We start from the raw sequence: 25,724 nt of genomic DNA on the forward strand, positions 1-25,724 counted from the left end.
TGCCCTCGATCCACCGGAAACTGTTAACCCAACAAACTCCAGAGGCTGGAGGCTGGTGTCTGGACCCCTTGTCTGTGGAGGAACCGGAGTGTTTCTGAGAGGAGGCTCCAGACTCTGCAGTGCAGCAGCAGCAGCAGCAGCAGCAGCAGCAGCAGAAGCAGCTCCTCCAGCAGCAGCAGCAGCTCCTCCAGCTCCCCCACCTCCCCCAGTCTGTACTTTCCCCGTCGTGTCTCTTTAAGAAGCCTGAGAGTGCGCAGAGGCGGCTCATCACATGATTCTTCTCTTGTGACAATCCAGACAGAAAGGAACGAGCCTCTCTGACTTCCAGCGGAGTGAAACCCCGCCGCGATGACACACAACTGTTGTTTTGGCACCAAAGGACCAAGTGCGAGGAGGACATGGAGTTAAGTTAACCACAACCCGCCGGACTCGCACCATTCCCGTGTCTACACTGCGCGTTTGGGTGAATATTGTTGTTTTTGTGTGTGTGTGTGTGTGTGTGTGTGTGTGTGTGTGAGGGGGTAGTTGCGCCGCCGGGGACAAAGTTGGCGCATGGAGAGGAACCAAGTTTCATTTTTACGCAGCGTCTTCTCTCTGTTGGGTTTTTGCGCCCCGCTCCCGCGGACACGAAGCAGCCGGAGTTCAGCTTTGAGCCTTTGAGTGTCGCGGAGGAGTTTTGAAGTTCCAAGGGCCCGAGGACAGAGGCAGCACGTCGGCTGAGATGGTGGACAACAAACCGCTCCTCCAGGACAGACCTCCCGCCTACGTCGCCAGCCCGGCGGCTTTCAACTACGGCCAACAGCAGCACAGCTATGGGGCCATCCCGCAGCCGGCCCCGCCGCCGTATCCCTACCCCGACGTCCAGGGTGAGTGTGTCCGTGTGTCGCACACGTTTAACCCCAGAAGTAAAGTGAAGTGAGCCCTGACTGCTCAACACTTCCGTCTCCGCCTAAGTGAAGCCTTCCGTGTGTGACTCTGTGTGGTTTAACTCTGTGATGTTGAATAATGAAGCTTCGTATCTGAGACTTTTCCGTTTTTACTGTGAAAAGCTCATTTATGTTGTTTATTCGATCCAATGGTGCGCATGCGCAATGTGCCAGCAGCGGTTCTGTTGTTGATAGTGACACATTTTTGTGTAAATCCCCCCCCAAAAGAATCGTGCTAATCAAACCTCCAACAATAAATATTCCATCTATATATTTAAATATTATAATAAGATATTTTAATTCATAATTAGATCATTATTCGTGTCAGAATTTGTTTTCACATCTTCCTTTCAACTTCTTTATTGTATTATTATGCACATTTGTTTTTACAATTTCTTTTATTTTACATTCTCTTTGCTATATTTGATATTTCTTTTTAAATATTGTTTATTGTCATCACCTCACGACATGCATATGACCCATGTCACATGACCAAGGACAAAAACAGAAGTAATTGTGCAATATACATCAATTACATAAATGTGTCACCCATTCATATATCATAACAATCATATAGACATACATATTTCTACAAAAGAAACACATTTTATATTTCAATTTATTGTAATTCTCTTGGTCTGTATATATTTCTATTCTTGGCTGGATCGAGAGAAAAAAAACAGTTTCCCCAATTCCCCCCTGAGGATCAATAAGATATTTCTGATTCTGATTCTGATTCTGAACTCATCCAGCCCAGAGGCCTGTGTTTTTATAGGAAGCATGAGAATGTGAAACGTGTTGAAATGTTGGTACTGTGCAGGCAGCGTTTACAGAGCCACCACTGTAGTGGTGCTACGGCAGCCTCGGGCCTTCTACTGTACATGTGTGCTGCATTTGAATCAGATCATCATCTGACTCTGAGCGTATAAAAGATCTATAAAACGATCACTGTCCTGAAACAAAGTTAAGAGGTTGTGCAATCACGTGTCATTTCCTGGTTTTGTGCGAGTTAGGAGTTTGAGGCGTCCATAAAAGGAAAAAGTGGTGGTAAACATTTCAGTGAAGGCTCGTTTGGTATCAAAGTTCATTGTCGACGCGCACGTATCGACGCAGACGGACAGAAAAGTCAGTGAAAACCAGCTCCCCTACAAAAACACTCATATGTCAAAACTTGCCATGACCTGTTTTTTTATTTTTCTCTCGTCACCTCATGTTTGTAGTAACTTAATGATCAGATGTGACTCAAGTCTCTTTATCCCTATGAATACTGCTCCCCTGAATATAACTGAAATACACAGAGTGCATTGTAGGACTCGATCATGTGACATATACATGTACCATCATATCGATCAGGTCCAGAACTGGCTGAGTGAGAAAACAATAGGAATAATTATCACAAACAAAAGTTATAATAAAGGCTTATCCATTGTGGGAGCACAGTGAGGAGGTGTAACACGTAATTGATCGACCTTGTAAAATGTTTTTCTGCACATATAAAATATTTATATCAACAACCATCATTTAGGAGCAAAAATCTGTCTTTAAACTTAAAATAAATAATGATGTGAAAGTCATTGTGATTATTAGCGATTTCAAGTGTGGGGAACATTTTAACCCTTGACATAATCTTGGACCTTATCCTCCAGCCTCGGTTCCAGATGACTTCAAACTGGCCTGAGCTCAATTTAACTTGGTTTTAAAATGTCAAGTGATACTTTGTCTTGTCCTTTTGGCTTCTCTTACCGTCAACCTCATTACGACTGTGCTGCCAAACCTGTTTACAGTAAATCTGTGTCACTGCTGAGTTTCATTTCACATTCACACAGATTGAGTAACAGTTGGAATAAAAATTTAAAAAAAAAATCTAAACACAATATTGGGAATTCTTCTATGAAGCAACCTTAAATAATTACACTACTTGTCCAAAAATAACATGTGTCATCACTTTGTGTCGACCACAGGATACCCATCGGCTCAGATGGCCCCTGCCGTATCCCAGCAGCCCTACACTGGGACATACACCATCATCCAGCCCTCTGTAGTGGTGGTGGGAGGCTGCCCTGCCTGCAGGTGAGGACACACACACACACACACACACACACACACACACACACACACACACACACACACACAACATAACGGAGGATGTAACAATCATATGTTTTTTTTAGTTGGCCTACTGTACATACATCAGAAAACAGATTACCACAGTTCATACACAAAGACGACACATGCAGCACTGGGCGGTGTGTTCACTGTCAGGCGTCCGGGACGAGGACAGTTCAGTTCATTGATGAAACTGATGGAAATGAGAGCGTTCACTGACGGCGGGGTCCCTCGATTAGCACGTGGTTGAACACGAGTGTGCCGCTCTCGCTGCGACTAACCCAGTTTCCGCATGTGTGTCTTCACCTCTACTTGAATGTTGTACAGGAAAATGTGAGCAGACGCCGGCGAATATGACTTTCAGTTTTAGAAAAAGAAGGTTTCACATTGGTCTCATTGTGCCTGAGTCAACATCCTGTCAGTCAGATGATTTCAGCCTCAAACATGTGACCACACGGGGCTAAAGGTGGCTACAGGACACGATCCACACGAACACCAAATAGAAATCACATGCACTCTCGTCCACTGTTTGAATTTGTATAATGAAATCTATAAATCCACTCCAGGAACTTAAGCCACCAGGTTGTGACGTCTTATTGTTTCACATCAGCTCTGCTGCAGGATTATTTACTGTCATGTGGTGAATGAGTTAGTTAGTGGTGTCGACTGATATTTATGTGGGTGTAATTTGGGCCGTGGGGCTTTGGTGGGGGTATGTGCTCAACCACTCTAGTTATTTATGTGTTTATAGGTAACTTTTATGACTAAGACTCTCTGAATTATATTGTTTTATGAGTAATAATAGAGTTAAAAAACTGCAGTGAACGCTGATGTTGTTTTAAAGATAGAACAAGACTCTTTTGAAATATTGACCTAAAAGTGTAGAAAACTCACAGCAGCTTTGTGACACTTTAATTCTTAGCGTAAGCAAAAATTACCCACTTTTTATTTTTCATTTCCTCATCTGGCTGTTTATCACTTTTTTTTTAAAGCACTTTGAATCAACTCTGTATTTGTAAAAGAACTTTGTGATAACAGTAGACATGCGCCCCAGTTACTGTGCATGTCTACATATGCAAAACCTTCGGGAGAGTTGAAGGAAGCTGGTACAGTGTTCGTCGGTATTTGCATCTTGGCAGCTTCCTGGCACGAGTGTACAAGTAAGTTGTGCAAATGCAAAAACTTTCTTGACATGTGACAGCAGCACACAGTGTGTAGCTCAGTGCGTGGCCATGTGAGACCAAACACACACAGTTTGAGTCCGAATGTAAAGCAAACCTTTGTTTAGACTGATATTAATATGGTTAAATGCAGAATCTAATATTATCAGTGCATTTATATATTATTTTTAATTTCTATTTAATTAATCCCAATTTAAATCTGATTAGCTTTCACAGCATAAACAGGAAGTGTTCAGTAGCCTTTCATTTAGATTTACTGGACATGCTGGTCAGCGGGTTGCAGTCATGAGACCTTTCAAAATAAGTTACTTCATTCTTCATGGTATTTGTCACATGAGGCAAAAAAACCACTGGACAGGTCGCCGGTGTATCAAAGAGATAAACAAGCTTTCACACTCTCATTCACACGACAGACAATTCTAGATTCTCATAGTAACCTAACCACAATCTGCATGTCTTTGGACTGTGGGAGGAAGCCGGAGAAAATGCACACTCACACGATGGAGAACATGCGGAGTCACCTGACCCAAAATCCTGGGTCATCTCAGCATCTTATATTTCCTGTGTGTGTGTGTGTGTGTGTGTGTGTGTGTGTGTGTGTGTGTGTGTGTGTGTGTGTGTGTGTGTGTGTGTGTGTGTGTGTGTGTGTGTGTGTGTGTGTGTGTGTGTGTGTGTGTGTGTGTGTGTGTGTGTGTGTGTGTGTGTGTGTGTGTTGCAGAGTCGGTGTCCTGGAGGATGACTTCACCTGCCTGGGGATCATGTGTGCCATCTTCTTCTTCCCTCTGGGGATCCTCTTCTGCTTCGCGCTGCGTCAGAGACGGTGTCCCAACTGTGGCACCACCTTCGGCTAAGAGGGACCAAACCGCAGCTCTCACACATGCTTGTGCTCCCCCCGTGCACACACATACCCATACAGACACACACATATATATATATATATATATATATATATAATCCAGCATATTTGTGTCTTCTTTTTGTTATCCTTCTCAATATTGCACATTGCTGTTGCCATTATGTCGTGTAGAAGAAATCATCGAGATGTTGTCACAAACTTCAGAGTGAGTTTTTTTTTAATCAAAGGTTTTTGTAGAAATCAGTTTTCACCTGCTAGTTGAGGATGTGCTCTAGCGTATGGGAGCGTCCAGCTGTCGTCAGTGCCTTCACTACATGCAGAGTGAGCATCACAGATTCCATCAGTCATGACTTCTTCTGTAGATTTAGCTCAGTGATCCAAGGATCTGAGCAGATTCCTTCGTGTTTTTGACAAGTCAGAATTAACGAGGCTAATGTCGTCTCTTTTTTTTTTTAAGGTTTATTTCTTCGCTCTCTTTTTTTAATTCGCTGGCACGCTGCGTATATATCTTGTTTTGTTAACATTGGGCTTAGTAACTTAGTAACAGCACCCATGTTGATCACCGATGTATTAGCTTTTTTCAGGAAATGCTAATCTTTTTCATTTGGAAATGTTTCCTCTCTTCTTTGTTTTTTTGGCGGATTGCTGATTGTGACCTGGAGTAACACAAACAACATGTGGGGGGAAAAAAAGGAAAAGTTGTGTAAAGATCCCTGAGCGTGAACTGTCCCGTCTGAATCAATGGACCCGTGTCGGAGTGAAAGGCCGCAGCATTCTGTCTCTTTTTGTTGATATGATATTTCTTTGGGGCCATATTTGCACTGACCGTTTTTTGTTTGATGATTATTCTGCTGGGTTGTGCGTTTTCCAGGGCCAATGCAGAACTCAGGTACACACAATCTGAAACGCCCTCGACTTTACAACCTCAATCACTGTTTGACTTCGGACTTCCACCCAGTTTAAGAGAAACTCTCGTATCGACACGTGAGCGGCGTTTCTCTTCAAGGAAGCATGCTGTCTCTCAATAATGTGCATAATCTCTGGACGTCTATCTTAGTACTCTCCTCCGTGACAAGTCACCCTGCCCCGTTCTTCCCAGCCAGACAATCAAGAATGTCTCCGTGTGTCCCTGTATCTGCAGCATCTCCCGCGTCCACGTCTTCCATCACAGCAGGATGTTCTGTACCTGTCCACGGCAGAAGAGAGGAGATATATCTGGGCGGGAGGGATTTAAAAAAATAAATAAAAATCTTGCTTTAGAAACCACACTACGCACGCTCTTATGATTAGGGTTCTTACTTTTTATATATCAGTTACTGTAATTAAAAAATGAATGCTACTTCCCTTTTTGGACTTCTTGCTTGATTTGATATTACTTCTGTAAATTCTGAAAATATGTTGTTAATGTTCATACAAAGGAATTCATTACAAGAACAACTAGAGTGGCTCATACCTCTGCCAAGCCCCAACAGTCTCCTTATAAAACCACATTTAAATTCATATTTCACATTAAAACCACATTTAAATGCACTGAATTGCACACACTCTTAAATATGAGTCCACTAAACCTAAAAAAGCCTGGTATTTCTTCTTCAAAATCCATGAATTATTCTCAGAAAAATGAAAATGTTGAAAAATGCTTCACAATGTTGAAGAAAGTTAAAATATATTCTTCTTTGGGTCATGCTCCCCATGAAAAATGTTGAAAAAAAACGAAATGAAAGTAAAACAAACTTCCTGGATTCACACAGAAATGTAACGGGTTCTTCCTTGGGTCACTTCCCCATCCCTCCACAAAATGTCATGTGAATCTTTTCAGTAGTTTTTGTGTCATCCTACTTACAAACAAATAAACAAACCCGGATTAAAACACAACCTCGTTGGTGGAGGAAATGTTAAATCCTCATACACGACGAACTAAACAGCAAACTGAAGAAATAAATCTTTATTTTTCTTACAGCACATTCTATTAAGGGTGTAATATGGAAGATGAGTTTTACAGACTGTGTCGTGTGTGATGATTAAAGCAGAAACGACTGCACTGGGATTGTTAGGACGTCGCAGGTCATGTCCACAATCTGAAGGGTGCAGCAGGTAAATAGTATTTTACAGCAGGTTTGTACCGTGTGGGTCATTAAGGCAAAAGTCCCGTCTCCATGATCGTCTAGCTCTACAGTTAAGTTCGATGGCGAAGGACAAACGACGATGTCTGTTGTACAAAGTTATATACAAGAGAGAGATGAGGATAAAGATCACTTCAGGATGCATCTCTGTAAATGTTTGCAGTTTTCTCTCCTCGCTGCAGCGGCCGACATCTTTTTACAATCAATCCCAGAGTTGCAGCATTTTCATAAAGACCCAAAACACAGAGGTCCTCAAAAAGTACATTCTTCTACTGTCCTATGGCAACAGAAAGGATTTCTAACAGTTGTGTTTCGACGATAAACAAGCAACATGAACGGCGTAAATATTTTTCTTTGACCGGTTTTATTCGTCTAGCTCTCAAGTGCAGGCAAGAATGTGGTCAAGTAGATATCACCACCACACACAGAAGGACAAAAGTAGACATTATTTTAAATATATGAGCATCTGGAAATAAAACACTCCCAAAATACTTCCACAGGAGAGTTTGCAGCAGTCAGGGGGGATCCCACATTCAGATGGCATGTTTTTTACTTTGTGTCAGTGCTGGCCGACTTCTGTCCAGTCTCATCCAGGACCAGAGACAGCTGCTGGTCAGTTGAAGGCAGGGCAGAGCTGCACGTCCTGGGTGTGAGGACGATGGAAGGCTGGGGAGGACTTAAAGATGGAGCGGAGACCGGTCAGATGACCGGTGCGGAGCGGTCGTTGGTGAGGGTCGGACGTAGCCTGACTGTGGCGAACGGGTTCCCTCCCCTGTGGGAATGCAGCAGAGACAAGTGATGAGTGCGTGTCTGAGCAAAAAAAAGAGAAAAGCACATCATCCTGGTCTGTGACTTACGCGAGGAAAGCCGGTTGGGGTCTCGAGACGCCATTCGGCTGGGCTCCCTGTGGAGAAAACAGATACACTGATCACACAGTGCGGTACCACGACACGTTTGCACTACGAATGCAACAATCACTCCCTTCTTCTGCCATGTTTCTTTCATGTTTCATATCTAAGGCAGCTGGAGTGGACACGCTGGATGAGAACACGGGTGAGGGAGAGTGTGGGAAAGACGTCACATCACAAGACAGCGTGTGGAATCTGGACCTTCTGGAATTTCAAGTCTGCTCGAGTGCATTAAGTTTTCTCATGACAAGTCAGTGAGCACAGACACGGGACAGAATGTTGAATTAATACGTTTTTCTTGCTTATATTTGCAGACTGAACTCTAGTATTGATGCAGATGGGATTTACACCCAACTTACATCCACATTTAAATGAGCAAACCAAAAGAAAACCAAATTTGTGTGTGTGTGACAGCCAATGGAACTGGAGACAAGGAAGCACATTTACCTGCAACTGCACAGACACTACCAGCCCGACTGTGTTTCAAATCAATTGAGTTTGTAGGTTCTTCTTTTCTTCAGTGGCTTCAGTGGCAGTGTATTAAACAAACATGTGCCTGTGTCTGAAATCCCTGTGTCCTGTACAATATACAGCTTTTACTGCCCAACTTCACTTGACGTTTAAACCTTATGATTTACACACTTGCATGTGAACGACAATAAAAAAAATTTAAACTGTTCAAAATCAGAAATTTCTGCTCACCCTAGATTAAACTATTGTATTTGTTTATTGTTGTAGTAGAAACAGTAATAGTTGATCTTCCAGGCAGCAGGCATTGGCTCTGTATTTAAAATGCCTTCAACCTGCAGTGCTTCACATATTCCACAAGGGGTCAGGAGTAGATAGAGGCTGATGTTTCTGGATGGTATTTCCCACATGACCAACACAGTGTCACATCTGTCCTATGGCAGATGTCGGGATCACAGATCATGCAGCAATAATCAGGGCTGGGAAAGGACACATTTCTTTACTCACATGGACAGGGTCAGTATGTAGTTCCCTTTTTTTTTTTTACACCACATGTAGTGCTGCTATTCTCCTTTTACAACTCAACCTGAGAATTATCAGTTCATAAAACGTAACGTAAACATAATTAGATGAGATGACATAGATGAAGATCTGACCTTGTTTTGAGAAAAGATTTATACGTCAGTGCAGAAAGTTAACGCTGCTGTGTTATACACAGATGTTGATATTTTTTAAAGAAAACTTTTATTCCGACTTTCAATTGAGTTTTATTTATTTGTCCATTCATTTACATTTTAGCCTGTTCTTTCTTCATCCTTTTAAATTGAAATATTTTATTATTTTCAGAAAATTGTCCTTTGAATGCACTGTACTTTTTTGTTTCATTTCCCCCCCCCCAGATACATCTATTCCCGGTTAGAATCACATTATCCTTATTTCTATTCTGCTCACTTTTCTTTTGTTTTTTTGCTCTTTGTATTTGAGTCTTTTCTTTTTTTAAACTCTACCTCTAGTGTTTCCTCATTGCAAATTGGTGAGATAGCGTTTCCTCCCTCCCTGTCTTTATTTCTCAGTGCCTTTGTTTGTGTGCGTGTGTGTGTGTGTGTGTTTGTGAGTGAATGTGTGCGTGGGGAGGTGTTACATTCGGTTTGTATGAAAAGTGTTTTATCAATAAAGTCTGACTGATTGATTGATTTCTATAGTTTAATAAAGAATTGTGTTCATTCAACATGCTAACTCACAGCTCAGTCAGGGAACCAGGATTGTCTTCGCCACGTCTTTCTGTCCTGTCTCAACGATGCTTCAGGTCAAAATCATGTCCGCTCCTTTAACTTTCTCTGGAAGCCTCAATCTCTCAGATCTCTCTTTCTCTGTCCATCCTCTCAATATATTCATTCCTGTGAGTCATTATCTTTTCCTCCACACAAAGCACCAAACCAGTGAGGGTGCATTTTTTTCTCGTGGTGACAGTGCATTCCTGGGTAACCCCACCTCCCCCAGCCCTCCTGTCTCCTCTCCTCCTCTCAGCTTTCCTTCCCTGGACCCACATATCAGTTATACTCAGTTATGTGGAAATAGCACTGATAACACGGACAGATAGATGGATCAGTCATAAGATGCAATCTGATCGTCATCTAAGACACAAATCGAGACAAACACAATGTACTTAAGCTAATAACACACAAACAAATTGTTATGATCCTCGTAAACCGCAGAGGCAGAATTATCATTTCAACACACACACACCTACCAGTGCGGAGAAAACACAAAACACACACTCCTCCATCTGCACAGAGCTCATTACCTCATGAGAAGCACACACACACACACACACACACACACACACACACACACACACACACACACACACACACACACACACACACACACACACACCCACACACACACACACACACACACACACACACACACACACAGTATTATACTGACATTAATGAACGTGAAAGTTGCAAGCTAGTTGTTAACTAACCTAAACACAAGTGCGCAAACACGCACATACCAACACGTGACCGCACCCACACACTCACACTCTGAGCTCAACATAAACCAGTGTGCTATAGTCTACCAGAGCTGCAGGGAACTTTTTCCCACACGCAAGTCTATTCTGGTATCTGTGTGTGTGTGTGTGTGTGTGTGTGTGTGTGTGTGTTTCTATGCATGGTTCTGTGTGCATACTTTAAATATAGTCAAATCAGGGGTTTGTGAGTCACTACAAATAAAACTACCCTGAGATCGACCCTTACTTAAAGACGAAAAGAAGGGAGGGACAGAGAGAGGGACAGAGAGAGGGGATAGGGGAGAGAGAGAGAGAGAGAGAGAGAGAGAGAGAGAGGTGTGTATTGACAACATAGAGATGTCTGTCTGTGATGTCTGTCTGTGAAGATGAACAGACAAACAACGTCAAGAGAAACTAAAAGAATGAAGAGAGAGCGACAGAGAGGGGAGGTGGGTATCAGGTTTACTCAGAGTGAATTCCACCATAATGCTGAGCCAGTGATGGAGAGATGTACGCCGGATGTAGACTGACACACACACACACACACACACACACACACACACACACACACACACACACACACACACACACACACACACACACACACACACACACACACACACACACACACACACACACACACACACACACACACACACACACACACACACACAGCTACTGTTTGTCTGCGTGTGGCTGTGGACCAACTACGTGATAAATTATAAATACGGCCGAGGCAAGGAAGAGAAAAGCATCTCTTTTGCTATCTGACCACTGAGCCTCCATCTGGGTCAAACATCACAACTCTATCCACAGTGGTCAATTAAAAGTGTATACTTATACACATATTAATGTATATATGCAAGCATAAAAGGGAATATCCCACTATGGCTGACAAGTGACGTTAGTGTGTTGTGTGTTGTGTTTAGTGTGTACTTGTGCCTAGATCTTTGAGAGGAGCATTTTGAACCTTGATGAATGAGGACATTTTGGCTGGTCCCTACTTTTTCAAAGGGCTTTTTGAGGGTTAGGTCTTGCTTTAAGGATTAGTGTGAGGTCCAGGTATTACTCATGTTGTGGGGACCTACATCTGTTTACACAACCACTTTATGGGGACTTGTCTTCCTTATCTGGGCAAAAAGCAAATCCCCATTATGTAAATCATTACGTGAATACATGTTTTGAGGTTAGGGTAAGTTTCCAGTCATTGTATTGTCCTCTGAAGTCACGCGACTGTATTCATGTGCATTTGACCCTGACGTACCGCAACACATTTACAAAAGCTTTTGTCCGAAGGAAACCACAAGTTTTTCTGAGCCTTTGCATATTATGAAAATGGAAGAACAAGTAAAGCAAGGACTATGTTGGAATAATTGGAACAATTGAAATTATATTTTACACGAGAATAAAGAAGTTTGTTAGTGTTCCCGACAACGGATGTAATCAAAAACACATGCTGCTGAGACACAGAGGGCTTCATTCAGTGGAGTGTATGCACTGCGTGTGACTTCAGTCGCCCAGCCTGACCCAGACTCTGTTCTCATATCTGTCCCAGTGCTACTGTCTCTAAGTGGAACAGAGTCTCCGGGAGAGCAAGTGTCAGCACATCTGGGATTTTTGTAACAAAGGTCATTTTCCAGCTGTGTCCGTCGTCTTCCCCTACAACCACGTGAGGACGAGTCCTGGGACTTTTTGGATAAGAAGTCAGGCTATTTGAGTGAAGCTGGAAATGGCCGGTTTAACACATTTCTTTTGACGTTTTATTCCCGATACCTTTTTTAATCTGAAGTGAGTCTGTGATGGTTCAGATAGAGTTAAAATCCATCTACCTACTGAGTCTGTTCGGGGTCAAAGGGGCCTCTGGGCAAGAGAAAGTTTAAACTGTCTGTCACGACGCTAACCGGCAAACATTCCTACATTTAACATACAACAAGGGGTCTCTTGATCAAAACAATAACAAAAGATGTCATGAAGTAGCGTGGGATCATGGGAGTTGATTAAAATCTACCTGACGCAAATCATGTTCACAGATGCGGTAACTAATACAAGTTTCATTCACGTTCTGCAGCGGGATTGAACAACTGTGATCCAATACAAACAGTGCAACGAAAACACAAGCTAACTGGGTAACAGTGTGTTTTTCCCTTGTCACATGGCGTTTGCTCCGGAAGTGACAGTAGAGACAAGCAAAATGAAACGTCCCGTTACTCTGAATAAAATAGTTTCTCCGGATTTGAACATTGTTGGAAACATTTTGGAGAATGCAAGTACAAAAGTCAACAAAATATATAATATAGGTCTAGTTGTTTTAGCCCTTTTAATGAAGAATTGTTCCGTGTATTATCTTTAACTCCTAGAGGCAAGTTAAAATCTCCACCTGATTGTTTTTGCAAGGAGCAACACGTGCCTTTTCCAGTCACCTAAACCTCATTGAAAGCAGGCAACATTTATCTAATTGTATATCATAAGGTCTCATCTCAAACACTATATTCCACCTGTGCCTCGAGCAGAGAATGAAAACATCCAGAACCCTTTTCAGTCTGCGTCACATGCAGCTTTTCACGGGATCACAACAAACATCAGTGTCTCTGAGTCCCTGCGTTAGATTTTTTTAATGTGTACGTCAGCTGACACAGAGAGTGTATCAGAGTGAGGTCAGGTTTCCTGCGCAGACATAAAAGGCTCATGTGACACCACACACACACACACACACACACACACACACACACACACACACACACACACACACACACACACACACACACACACACACACACACACACACACACACAGGTACTGTCAACAGCAGGCGAGATAAGGTACAGTAGTCCTGCTACAGCAAGTATCAGGTGAGACGTAACCTCACGGCACTGCGGCAGGACTGTGCCAGCGCAATAGAGACGTCTGGCAGGAGACAGTGGGTAATATTGTTCTGACCTGATTACATTTCTTAGAACAATCATTTTTAAAAGGCAGGGCTTAACTGTACTTAGGCTTAATGGACCACTTTTACACGTGGCTTGGCAAAACCCTGAAAATGTCAGACGAATGCACACAAACCAAATCACCGACACACTGACTGACCGTGTTGTGATCGGACGAGGAGGAGGAGGCTGCGGAGGGCGTGGGGGAGTGCTTGTGGATGTTATTCGTGGTGACGGCGCCGCTGGACAAGGAGCCGTCCTTGACGGCGTTACGCTGCGAGCTGTCGCAGTAGTCTGCCGGGGGGAGCACCATGGTCGCCTCGTCCGTCTCCGTGTCCTGGTGGTGCAGGTTGACCACACTTCTACTGCGGAACGGTGCAGCAGACACGCTGTGGAGGAGGAGGAGGAGAAACAGGAGGATGAAAGATGGAGTGGAGGGAGAGAAAGAGGAAGGACAGTAAAAAAGGCCACCAATTAAAAGACAGCACATGCGTCTCCGGGCATGTGTGTGTGAGCTTCTGTGTTTCCACTGAAGAGGTTTGTCTGGCAGTTGACGTTGGGTTCACAGACATGATGTTACGATTAAGGTGATGGGATGCAGACTGTGTGAGTTGTGTCCCGCAGCGCTGGTTACGGTTTAAACTTTGTGTTTCAGGGACTGGTAGCAGTTGGCTGGCAGCCTCTCTGTGGGAGGTGCAGCACATTAAGATCTAATAAATTAATCCGACAGGGATTAGTCTCTTTGAAGAAAAGCCTGGAGTCGACCCCCCCCTCTCCCCTCTCTCTCATCAGCAGCAAAATCTATTCATCAGCACACAACATCCTGTTTCCTGACGTTTTGCTGGGCTTGTGTGAAAAGTCCATTTCACATTTCATTTCAATTACTGTGTCATAAAAACCAATATATGAACAAAAGATACTTAGATGTTCTATTGAGGTTTTTATATCAAAACACACACGGTGTTAAAGCAACGGAGCATGTGGTTAAACGAGGAGACTGATTCGATTTTTTTAGTTAGGTCCATGTCCCATCAACTAACAAGGAGGAGACAGGATTTATGTCATATACTACATCCAGCCACCAGGTGGCAATCAAAACTGGCTTTACTTCTGTATCAACCAGACAAACAGTCAGCCAATCAGAGGAGAGGCAGAGAGACTGATACAAATTTTTTGTAAACATTTTAATACAACTTGAGCACAATGGGAATCAAAGGTTGAAGAATGGGAGTGTCCCCCCTCCCCTATAGGATGAGAAAGGTTAACAGGGGTAACCAGAGGAAACACTGCCAACAATACAGCTGGCTGTAACATGAAGCCCGCTGTGTGTGTGTGTGTGTGTGTGTGTGTGTGTGTGTGTGTGTGTGTGTGTGTGTGTGTGTGTGTGTGTGTGTGTGTGTGTGTGTGTGTGTGTGTGTGGCTGGAACGTGGAGTCTCCTTACCTGTTGTTATTCATGAGTGGCTCAGAGAGTGCCTGGCAGTAAGATGAAGGGAACCAGCCCCTCCTGCGAAAGACAGGGACAAAGAGAGAGAGAGAAATTAGGGATGATCACGTCTGTGGTGTATCTGACTGTCGGCCGTCCTATCAGCTCTCATCGAACAGGAATCTGATTGTTTAAGAGCTCGGCTGCTCTGCCGTCTAATCAACCGGCTTCCTCCATCAGAGTTACAGACGCAGGTGTGGGTATTGTTGAGATATTATAGAGCTATTATCTTCCTCTTGATTGTTGTGTATACTGTGAGGATGCCTATGGTAACTATGGCAACGGAAAGCAGGAATCCATCAGAGAAAACAATCAAAGCCTGTGGTTTGCAAATGGGTTTCATCAAAGGAACCGTTCAACATTAGCTTTTTCTACATTTTTGCTGAATTTTATTTATTTTATTTGTCTAAATGACTTGAATGAGGTCTTGTGGGAAAGTCATGTGTCAAACGAAACTTGAGTTAATCTCACTCTCACACACACAGACACACACACACAGATGCACTCCCACAGAGTGTTCACCCTCTAGCCAGAAGGTCGGCGGTTCGATCCCAAGTTTTCTTGGGCAAGATACAGATGGAAAAAAGATAAAATAAAGTGCTGCCCATATGCACTGAATGAATGAATGTATGTGTGAATGGGTTAATGGTAAAATAAAAAAAAAACAAGACTAGAAAAGCAATATAAATACAGATCATTTACCATTTACACATATAGGCCAAAATAAACCATACTTCATAATGAAAAACATACTGAGTCAAATGGTTGAGTTGAATTTAAGCTACTCGAAGAATTCTCACCGTTCTCTGATAAAAACGGTTAATTTCATCTTGGAAACACATTTAGGAGAAGTTTCCATGACTAACAGCTCGTTTCTATCAGAAGCTCGGGCCAAGGACTGTGTGTCATTGTGCCGTTAAGGGAACAAGATTGTTCGTAATCAGCCTCTCCCTCCTCCATGTGGCTGAATGTTAATATTTGCACATTAAGCCTGAAGAGCAGGCGTGTTCTTTCATGTACCTCTGATAAAAAGACGGGGAAAACACACATCACACAATCGCACTCATATTAATAATAGCTTGTATTTATTCAGGGAAGGGTTTTCCACTGAGAACATGCGCTTCTTTCCAGCACCGATGTAACTGCCAGCTACTGGAACAACTTGACATTAATAAAAAACCTTGCTCAAGGAGAACTCAGCAGCACTGTTAGCCGGAGGCGTTCACTTTCCCCTGGTGACTTCTCCTGGACAGGAAATCAAACCTCTAACAAGACGGTTTGGATGATGATATGAGAGGATCACATTCATATCGGAAGAGAAGACGAGTCTCTTGTCAAACGTTGCCCCCGCCGCTGTCTGCATTACTGCAGCATTTCTCACTCGCTGTGATTCGAATGTAGCTCTGCCTTGCTCGCATTCATTCTTCCGTCCATCAATACTGTGTGGGTATCGAAATCAGTCTACTTGTTGCCAGGCAAGTTGCCGGGATACACTATCAAAGCTGAAATAAGACAAAGGAAGAAACCCAGCGAGAGACCCCGAAAGCATGAGAAGCCAAACCTCCTACGGGACATGAAGCCTCTCTCTTCGGATGCTGTCTTCTGATAAACATGATGATATACACTTTCTAAGCCTTTAGGCAGCAGCTCGCAGCAGCGAGGCAGCAACACCAAAGTTTTACTTTTGAAGGAAACTCAAAAATTATTCTTTTCTACCCTTGATCATTTTTTTTTGTCACGATATATTCGGCAGGTAATTTCCCTTGATAGAGACAGAGATCAAACCTGATGAATGATTAAAATTCAAAAACACACTTCCAAGGGCTTCAGATCAAATCCCTGTTTAAGGAGTCAGACATCAGAGACCAGGGGAGAGCGGGCTTGGTTTGGCGCCTGCCTGTGCGAGAGAGCAGGTGGTACCTCTGAACTTCTCTCTCTCCGCTATCGTACATCCTGCCCTCAGGCCATACTTTGGTTTGATTTCCTTATCTGTGAGTGTTCCAGCTCAGGCATCACTCGATGAGCCCAGAGCGCTGTGTGTGTGTGTGTGTTCGTGGGCATGGCTGGCATCAACAATCAGGTAAGGGACCATCTGGCCTGTTAGGACAGAGCAGTCCAACTCATATAATTCACATGATCATTAGATGTACAGAGGAACCTGACCGGCATGATAAAAACTACGTAGGAGGAGGCACATGGTCATTATCCATCTCCCAATTTCAGAAATCAGTCCAAACGCATATCTCGAGAACCGTTGATCTTATTGGCTTCACTCATGGAAGTGCAATGTCGAATTTGTTCTGATTTGGACATGTGAAACATTTGATATCAATAGCAGTAGCGGGGGCAGAGCATCGAGCCTTAACAGGAACAGATGCTTCCCCTTCCCCGTGCCCCACACGTGGTTCAACTCACTTTCCGCTCTTCTCCAGTTCACCGTACATCCACCCGTCTTTCTCCTCGGGAATGAGCAGGACGATGACGTCCCCCTCGTCAAAGCTGAGCAGCGTGCTGTTGTTGCCGGCGGTGTGAGGGAAGATGGTGCGCACGCGAGGCCTCTTCACGACATTGTTGAGGCCCGCCCCCATGGACACAGACCTGGCGAGATAGTTCTCCTCAATGTTCACATGATCTGGAATTAGGGGAAGGAAGAAAGGTAAGGATTTCTAGGCACAATTAAGAACAGTCATATTTCACGTACACTCTCAAGCTTAAAGGAACATCATAGGTCATAATTACCTATGCTGCTGTTGTTGGTGATGGTGGATACCGGCGAAGTTTTTTTCTCCTGCGTGAACATGTTGGCCAGCGGGCTGATCTGAGGCTTCAGAGGTGGAGCCACAGGGGCCATAATGTTCTGCCATAGTAGCATCAATCATAACGTTAGCATGTTAGCAACTGTGCAAGTGTGAGGCCAGTACATCAAAATAACTCTCTGTCACCCAACCGGTCTGAATGTCATTCACATTATCTTTACTAGAGTAAGAAAAAAATAAGTGTGATAAAATATTGCCTTTACATGTATATGAAGTTTTTAAAATACATATGAATTAAATCTAACTAAGTGATAATCAAGTTTCTATCGTGAACTGATCTTGAAGTATTCGTCGTTGCACCACACTGTGTGAACTATGAAACAAGGCAGCGACATATCAAGCACAAGAACGTGTATTTATTTCTACCATCATACCAAGCTGCGCTGTGACGGGGAGGGAGAGGGCATCGGCGTGATGGAGACGGGCGTCCGCAGCCCCTCGATCATCGACAAGATGCTCTCGGGCATGTCGGTGGCGTCGTTGCACTGGTCCTGCCAAGTGCTCAGCTTCGCCGTCAGTATGTCTCTGGCCTGTCCAGCAGGCACGGACACGACAAAAATACATCAAAACGAAACTGAGTAATCATCGCTGTGCACACATTTCCATCACTATGGTAACACGATGCACGTGGGTTTTTGTAATATAATGTTCTGGCTGCAGGTTTTGATCAGATTCAAAACGGTTGAAGATTTTTCTCTGCACAGGAACAACAAACTTTCAAGGTCAGAAAACATATCGGTGAGATCTTTCTGTCATTTTGAACTGGTGTACCTTGTCGTGGAAGGAGGCGGTCTGGTAGGAGAACATACAGTGTTTGTCCACCAGGAAACAGAAGCGTCTCTTCTCCTCCAGCATGGCCTCCTTGCAGCCGTCTGCAACGTACAACTGCATGTCCATCTGACGGCTCATCAACGTTTCCAGGCACTGACGACGTACACACACACACAAACACACACATGCAAACTCAACTGATTTACTCGAACATCATCCAAATACAATACCTCACACATCCATGCATGTTCTGAGTCCACGCATATGTGCAAAAGCAAATACAATTCCAGTCTCTCTGAATGGGTTAATGGTCTTTCATTAGTAAGACGTGTTGTTGCCATAGATCATCATGTTGTCTTATCATCCTGTGCACATGGTGCATTTAGGCCCTTTCACTGCAAAACCTGTACGCAAATCCAACAAGGGCAAACGATATGAAAGGAGCACAATTCCTTTCTGAGCATCCTAATCTCTGTCTTGCAGAACAGGTATTATTAGACTAGAGTTTACTGTATTGGCTGATTGGGCCGTCGTCAGTGTTTAGAGAAAGGACAGAGCCACAGGAGGGAGAGGGTCAGTCTTATCTACACTGTGCATGCGTGTCCATGTGCATCAAAGTGTCTGTAAATCTTTCTGAAATCCGATACTCCTCTCCAGCTTTGATCCTTTTACTAAATCTAAAACTTATTTCAACATCTATAGTATCTCGGTGTGTTTGACATTTCTTTTGAAAACAAGAACAAAACACAAAGAAGCTATGTGCAGAGTTTTGTTACTGTAGTAAATGGAGATACGAGTAATCTAATATGAGAAGTATAGATTTAGAGAAATAACTGCAGGAGTATTCCCTAACTCCTCATCCTGGTGTGAGCTTTCACAAACTAATTTATATGATTCTGTAGCTACACACACACATTTTTTATGCAGACAGTTTCTTATAGCGAAACCATTTGTTTCACATGAGATCCATATTGTCTTCCTCGTCCGACTGACTGGAATGGGCACACCTGCTAACGGCTGTGAACACAATGGCACCACACCCCCCCTCTCTATTCAGCTCTCACAACCTTCCTTATCTGATAAATCCTCTAAATGGCCGAGGGCTTTATTCAACCGGAGTCTGAGGAAATGCACACATCTGCAAAACATTCAGTTTCTCCTCTCCTGTGTCAACTGTGTGCCGGGAAACATATTCTGCATGGAAATGTGGCAGCCACCTGGTAGGAGAGTTATAATGACATTCCACTTATTTATATGGAGTGTCACATTATGGTGTCAAATTAATAAAATCATTTAACCAAAGGTATTCATTTAAAAAGGTTCCTTTGGGTGTAAAATACCCACAACTCATACACGGAAATACTGTTGAATTATTTTTATAAAAACTGTCAGAACGGATAAAAAAATGACCTTAAATATAATCTAATTCCAGTGGGAAACATTAAACATAAACTGTGTAAACCTGTGTCTGTGTGTTTAGTGACAACAGCTAAGTAACTCCCAGCAGAGTGATATCACCGTTGTACAAACACTGCCGTCTGTCTAATGCCAGGAAGTCCTCACATGAACCCTGGCTCGCATTTGTGTCAACAAAGGAGCCGATGAAAATTTCACCAGCAAATAATCACACCTACACAAATAAAAGCTGAATTAAAAGGGTTTCTACCCATTCGCTCCCGCATCACATCCTCTCCTACTGTCCCCAAGTGTTTGCATTCACGACTGGGACATTCAATAATCTGCCCCTGCTGCTGTGAGGGCAGGTTTTGCTGCGTCATTATCAATTCACCGATCGGTAAAAGAAGATGATGTCAGATCAAACTTGCATCTACCAAGTTTATGTTGAATCCTGCCCTCCTGCTGTAACTCGTAAAAACTTTACGGATGTTTTAACAGTCACAGACGTGGGGCAGGATTTCTCCCGGTGCTGCTGACGGTCAATCCAACCGTGACAGACAGTCAGTGTGTGTGTGTTCATATGTTGTATGTCAGCAGCACGTCATGACATGTTATGGGGGACTGTCATTTTGGTTTAAAGGGTTCTGGCATCCCGCCTCATCTCCGAAAGAAAGTGGTGTTTTCATATATAAAAATCATTAATTTGCAGTAGAAATGTGTTGAAACATTAAAATTTTAAAGGATGTGGAGTGAGAGTAGAGTGTTGTCTCAGTCCCCTTTACTTCAGTAGATAAATAAATCATCTAGCAGTTAAATTACGGGAATATTTCATTATAAAGTTTTATTTAATAAATGTAATCTATGTAATCAAAAATGCAAAAGCGTTTTCCCACAAGTCCAAGTGTGCCACAGTGCCTACATTCATTTAGCTAATTGAGGTGTTTAATTTAATCACAGGGCTTGAAATGAATAACCAAGCGTATCGCATGCATTTAAAGTTCTTACAATTCTTCAGTCTATTCTTGTGTTTCGTTTTGGCAAAAAAAACAACTGCTCTTGTATAACGTGCCAGGAAAGATATTAAGAAATAAACAGAAGTGAGGGAGAGAAAAACGAGGGGGAAAAATAAACGACAAGAGAGTGAACACCTTTCCAGAACTGTGGAGGTGGGCGGCATAATTTGTACTAACAAGTGGATGAGAAACGAACAAGGGGGAGTGTGAAATGTTACACACACACACACACACACACACACACACACACACACACACACACACACACACACACACACACACACACACACACACACACACACACACACACACACACACACACACACACACCCTCTTAATCACTTTTCATCTATAAACACTGCAGCTGGCCTGTTGCTATGGATAACCTGTTTACCTGAGAGCTATATGCAAAAGAAAGAGAGGGATGGAAATGGAAAGATTGAGAAAAAACACAGTGCTCTCTTTGACACGTAAGACTCTTGATACACGTCTCAATCTCTGTTGATCCCGTCGACAGGGAGAAAAACTTGGGCTGGTTATTTTTTGGTGAGTCTTTTAATCAATTGTTTGACAGCTGTGGAGGCTCTCCCACTTTTTTTTTTTTTTTTTTAATCTTGTCTGGACTTTTTGACGGATTGCTCCACAGTTTTGAAGTCTCTTTGGGGAACGGTGAATCAGCGGCTGCTAAGCTCCCGACACCCTGTCTGTCTGCTTGCTGGACCATCTCTGTGTCTGTCAGGGATCTAAATCCTTAATACCTGGCCTTAAATCAGATACGTGAGCACAGCAGCGAGCGAATTCGCCCGAATCTCAGACTGGTGGGAAGGTATAAGGGAGGAAAGAGGTGACGGAAAAAAAACCATAAAGGAAGGAGAAGGAGGCATTGAGATGGAGGGAAAAGCTTCAGGAGTATAAAAGGAAAAAGACAAAGAGAAATGTGTCTATAATTTCTGTTAGTTAAATGTAAAGTATGTAACATAGGCCGCTAGGGGTCTTTAAATCGAAAAAATAACTAAAGACCGAGTTTGATTATGTGGTGAAGCAGCGTGGGATCATGGGAATTGTTGTCTCACCATTAATTATGAAAATCTACCTGAGGCGACTCGTGGTGCAATTCCTTTGTTCACGGATGAGGTCATGTATTAAAGTTTTATTCACGCAAACGGCAAAGAATAATCGTGATCCATTATGAGTGACCAACACAAACAGTGGAAGGAAAAAGTGGCAATTCATAAGGGCAAACAAAATGAAACGTCCTGTTATCGTCCAAACCCTGGAGATAGTCAGCTTTCTCAGATAAAAGACAAAGGGAAGGAAAATCCTCACATGTCAGAGGCTGAAACGAGGAAAGGTTGCCTTGAAAAATTACCTTAAATAATTGATAAAGGGAGTAATCGCTTCAGCTGTAGATCATAGAATATATATACAATTAAAGTGACAAGTTATATAAGCTCTCTACACAGTAACCTGAGGAAGCGAATGAAAAAGTATTTTTTCCTATTTTTGATTCTATCTGAGATATGAAACTCATTTATATTTTGTAAATCTCTCTCCATCCATCTCTCTGTCATTTTCTATGTGTGTGTCAGTGCAGCCATTCCCTCTGCCAGGCTCAGGTATAGGCTCGACCTTGCCGGCAGAATACACAAAAGCCTTCCACATTCAGAGATGCACACAAACACAAACGCACACCCAGACGAACCTGCTGCCTGACGGGATCGATGTTGGGCAGGTTATGTAAAATCTGAGGCTGCTGCTGTTGTGCCCTCAGGGTCGCAGCTTTCAGATCAAATTCATCTGCAGTGTCACCGACAGGGCGCGGCGGCATCACATAATGACAACTGAAACTGGCTGTAATTACTTCACATTCCACAGATTCACATGTCTGATTGGATTTCCAATCAAGATCCATTAGTTATTCTTTTTTTTTTAATCTTGCAATGTTAAAGAAAGTGAAACAAATTCCTGGATCCGCACAAAAAAAAGGACACAAAATCTATCCTTCCACCAAGTTTTGTGTTAATCTGTCAAGTGTTTTTTGCATTTTCCCACTAACAGATAAACAGATAAATGAAAGCAGATGAAAATGCCCTAATGAAGGTAAAAAACCAGACAAGGATTCTTTTGATTGCCTCAGGGCCTGAGTATAGTTGAATACACAAACTTGATGCTGCAAAATATTAAGTTCAAAACACATTACTGTGTGGTTCTGCAAAGGAAGCTGACACACACAGCCAACCAGGCTTAGATATAAACCTAGAAGGGAATATTTAAATAGGGCAGCTAAAGTTCTGCATTAACCAAACATGTCTCAGACGTCCAAAACCATTGATACTACTGCATGCAAGCCAAGTGTTGCTCTGAATGCCAGTTCTGGTTGTTTCTGGTCGTACAGATGATTCAATATAAGGAGGTTTGCAGCGCTTGTGTGCAGATAATTCTCTGGCTAGTACGGTAACTTGTATCCAGTAACTCTGCTCAAATTGGAAAGTTGCTCATTGTTTTGCTTGCTTGTGCGTGTGCATGTCCGGTGTGCATGCGGGTGGAGCAAGGTGGTGCATGAGAGGATTGCATGCGGGTGTATTGGAGTCGCAGGCGGCCAACAAACAAACATAGATCTTCTTCTCCTGCCTGACGGCACAGAGCGGACACTTCATACATTGTCCCCCCACTACTGTTACACTGGCTTTGACATGGTGCGTCTCAGGTGTCAAGGTTTGTGAATGATTGAGTGTCTGTGTAATTATGTCTGTGCACATATGAAGAAACTGTGTGTGTCTGTGTGTGTGTGTGTGTGTGTCAAAGAAAGAGCATCCATGTGTGTGTCACGTATCGATACCTTGTTTCTACGTTCATCTCACCTCGCTCTCCCTGTTCTCGTACTTGTTGGCGTTCTTGCCTTGGCTCTTTCTTCTCAGCTTCTTCAGTTCAGACTGGGACCTCTCCAGAGAGTCCTGCTTCATCTTGTGCTCCATCTGATACCTCTTGAATGTGGCCTGACGCAGAGGAAAAACAAACGTGTGAACGCTGGAACTCCAGATCACGCAGAGATGAAATAAAAATGAGTTTGCACTTTAATGATGACTCACTCAATACCTATTTGCAATTTCGATTCAGTGGCTAATTAATGATCTAAAAAGTAAACTAGCCCACGTGTATCGTGTCTCTGGGGTTTGGACACGTGACATATCCGCACTTTGGTTTGCAAAATACACTTGACTTAACTTCCCCATTTAAAAACTCACGAATCACATTATCATGTTTGCTGTCAGGTTTTAAAGAATAACACACAACACACACACACAAACTCACTGTGATGTATTTGACGTCCATTTCCGTCTTTCTCTCCAGCTCGGTTATTATCTCCCTGTGGAACCTCTTGAACTTTGGGTGAGGAGGAGGGAGGGAGAGGGGGGGAAGAGGGGAAGAAGACAAACAGCTGATTAGAACCTCGATGGGCGGACAGACGGACGGACAGACTGACGGACGGACGGAGTGCAACAGTTGGTCAGATTTGCTGACACAGGGACACGGGGAAAACCCCTCAAAGAGAGAAATGAAGAGTGATCATATGGAGTGTATGGGTGAGTGTGTGTGGGGGTGAGAGCCCTCTCCAAGTTGCGTTTATGAATGAGTCAGAAATGAAGCGTGGGAATGCCCACAGACTTCTCTCACTCTCTCCTGCTCTCTCTCTCTCTCATTACTGTGAGGGTGTTGAAGCTCTCCCACCACCGCCACAGCCTTGTTGCCGTGCAGTGACCGCACCCACACGGGGCAGATCAATAAAGTGGAAGACCCCGTGACTGAACTTGCACAGATGACCACAGACACCTTGCCGCATACACACACACACACACACACACACACACACACACACACACACACACACACTCACACACCCTTACCAAAGCAGACGAGCTGAATTAATGCTGTGAGTCACCAACTGGAGTCCATTAACAAGCCAACCCACCCACTGACGCTGTTAGCAACAGTGTCTCAGAGGAACGCCGCGCAAATGTTCTGACCCAAAGTTCAGCTTTAACAGGTTATTTTCAAACTGTGGCCTTATTTGTTTTCCAGAGCACAAAGCTACACTGATGTGCAAAATAGAAGCCTTCAGGTATTTACGAGTTGTCATAACGTCTTGTTAATGACCATTAAAAGAGCCAATGACCGGCCAATTCCAATTTCAATTGATGAGACAATACTTGCCCGAATATAAATACAAAATGTTTTTGTGTGTGTTTGTTTGTTAGTTAACAGGATTACACAAAAACTCCTCAACCAATTTCCATGACATTTTGTGGAGGGGTGGGGCATGACGCAAGGAGGAACGTTTTAATAATTGGTGTGGATCCAGAAGTTCTTTTTAAACTTTCTTTAACTTTGAATAAAACTTTTTTTTCTCTCATAGAATAATTCATGGGTCTTGATGTATATGTGTTTTAGTATGTGTGTGTGTTATTTGTCCATGGTTGTATATCTATTTGAAACTTTTTGGGGGATTATTGCTGCTGATCTTGACCAGGATTTGCTGGCAGAAGAGATATTGTATCCCACTGGTTAGTTAAAGGATCAATTAATGAATAAAACAAAAGTAGTTTGATAAACTAATCAAACAAACCACAGAGTTTGAATTTGTCTTGTGACAAAATTAGAGGTAGATACAGTATCTTGGGCTTTTGGAACAGCCATTGATCATTTATCCTGTCTATGACTGAATCAACGAAACA

At 43.1% G+C, this 25,724-nt stretch overlaps 2 protein-coding genes across 5 annotated transcripts in view; one reads left to right on the top strand and one right to left on the bottom strand.

Moving 5' to 3' along the window:
• The first annotated feature begins 261 nt into the window (after nucleotides 1-261).
• On the top strand, nucleotides 262-6,408 carry bri3 (brain protein I3). Of its 4 annotated transcripts, none has more exons than XM_035180327.2 (4): nucleotides 262-463; nucleotides 585-866; nucleotides 2,888-2,996; nucleotides 4,932-6,408. In XM_035180327.2, the coding sequence occupies exons 2-4, from the start codon at nucleotides 722-724 to the stop codon at nucleotides 5,062-5,064; spliced, it is 387 nt and encodes a 128-aa protein (XP_035036218.1). In that variant the 5' UTR covers nucleotides 262-463; nucleotides 585-721; the 3' UTR covers nucleotides 5,065-6,408. The 4 variants fall into 4 exon arrangements, with proteins under 4 accessions (XP_035036218.1, XP_035036220.1, XP_035036219.1 ...); XM_035180329.2 differs by having other exon boundaries at nucleotides 633-866; XM_035180328.2 differs by having other exon boundaries at nucleotides 636-866.
• The window catches only part of LOC118123151 (brain-specific angiogenesis inhibitor 1-associated protein 2-like protein 1), a 30,728-nt gene continuing 11,359 nt past the window's right edge, over nucleotides 6,356-25,724 (bottom strand). Inside the window, exons 5-14 of the mRNA XM_035180325.2 lie at nucleotides 24,304-24,375; nucleotides 23,853-23,987; nucleotides 18,581-18,733; nucleotides 18,184-18,339; nucleotides 17,733-17,850; nucleotides 17,409-17,625; nucleotides 14,952-15,014; nucleotides 13,670-13,898; nucleotides 8,050-8,096; nucleotides 6,356-7,964 (exon numbers count right to left, since the gene is read on the bottom strand). Of these exons, the coding sequence (XP_035036216.1) occupies nucleotides 7,892-7,964; nucleotides 8,050-8,096; nucleotides 13,670-13,898; nucleotides 14,952-15,014; nucleotides 17,409-17,625; nucleotides 17,733-17,850; nucleotides 18,184-18,339; nucleotides 18,581-18,733; nucleotides 23,853-23,987; nucleotides 24,304-24,375 (1,263 nt within the window). The 3' untranslated portion in view covers nucleotides 6,356-7,891. The remainder of the gene's footprint in view (nucleotides 7,965-8,049; nucleotides 8,097-13,669; nucleotides 13,899-14,951; nucleotides 15,015-17,408; nucleotides 17,626-17,732; nucleotides 17,851-18,183; nucleotides 18,340-18,580; nucleotides 18,734-23,852; nucleotides 23,988-24,303; nucleotides 24,376-25,724) is intronic.

Source organism: Hippoglossus stenolepis, chromosome 16 (assembly GCF_022539355.2).
Source record: "Hippoglossus stenolepis isolate QCI-W04-F060 chromosome 16, HSTE1.2, whole genome shotgun sequence".
Lineage (NCBI taxonomy): Eukaryota > Metazoa > Chordata > Actinopteri > Pleuronectiformes > Pleuronectidae > Hippoglossus > Hippoglossus stenolepis.

Bases quoted from the DNA above. Each gene is read 5' to 3' on its own strand.
- bri3 (XM_035180326.2), top strand. From the start codon at position 722: ATGGTGGACAACAAACCGCTCCTCCAGGACAGACCTCCCGCCTACGTC. The intron at 867-2,887 runs GTGAGTGTGTCC...TGTCGACCACAG, and splicing joins TCCCTACCCCGACGTCCAGG to GATACCCATCGGCTCAGATG. The intron at 2,997-4,931 runs GTGAGGACACAC...TGTGTGTTGCAG, and splicing joins GGAGGCTGCCCTGCCTGCAG to AGTCGGTGTCCTGGAGGATG.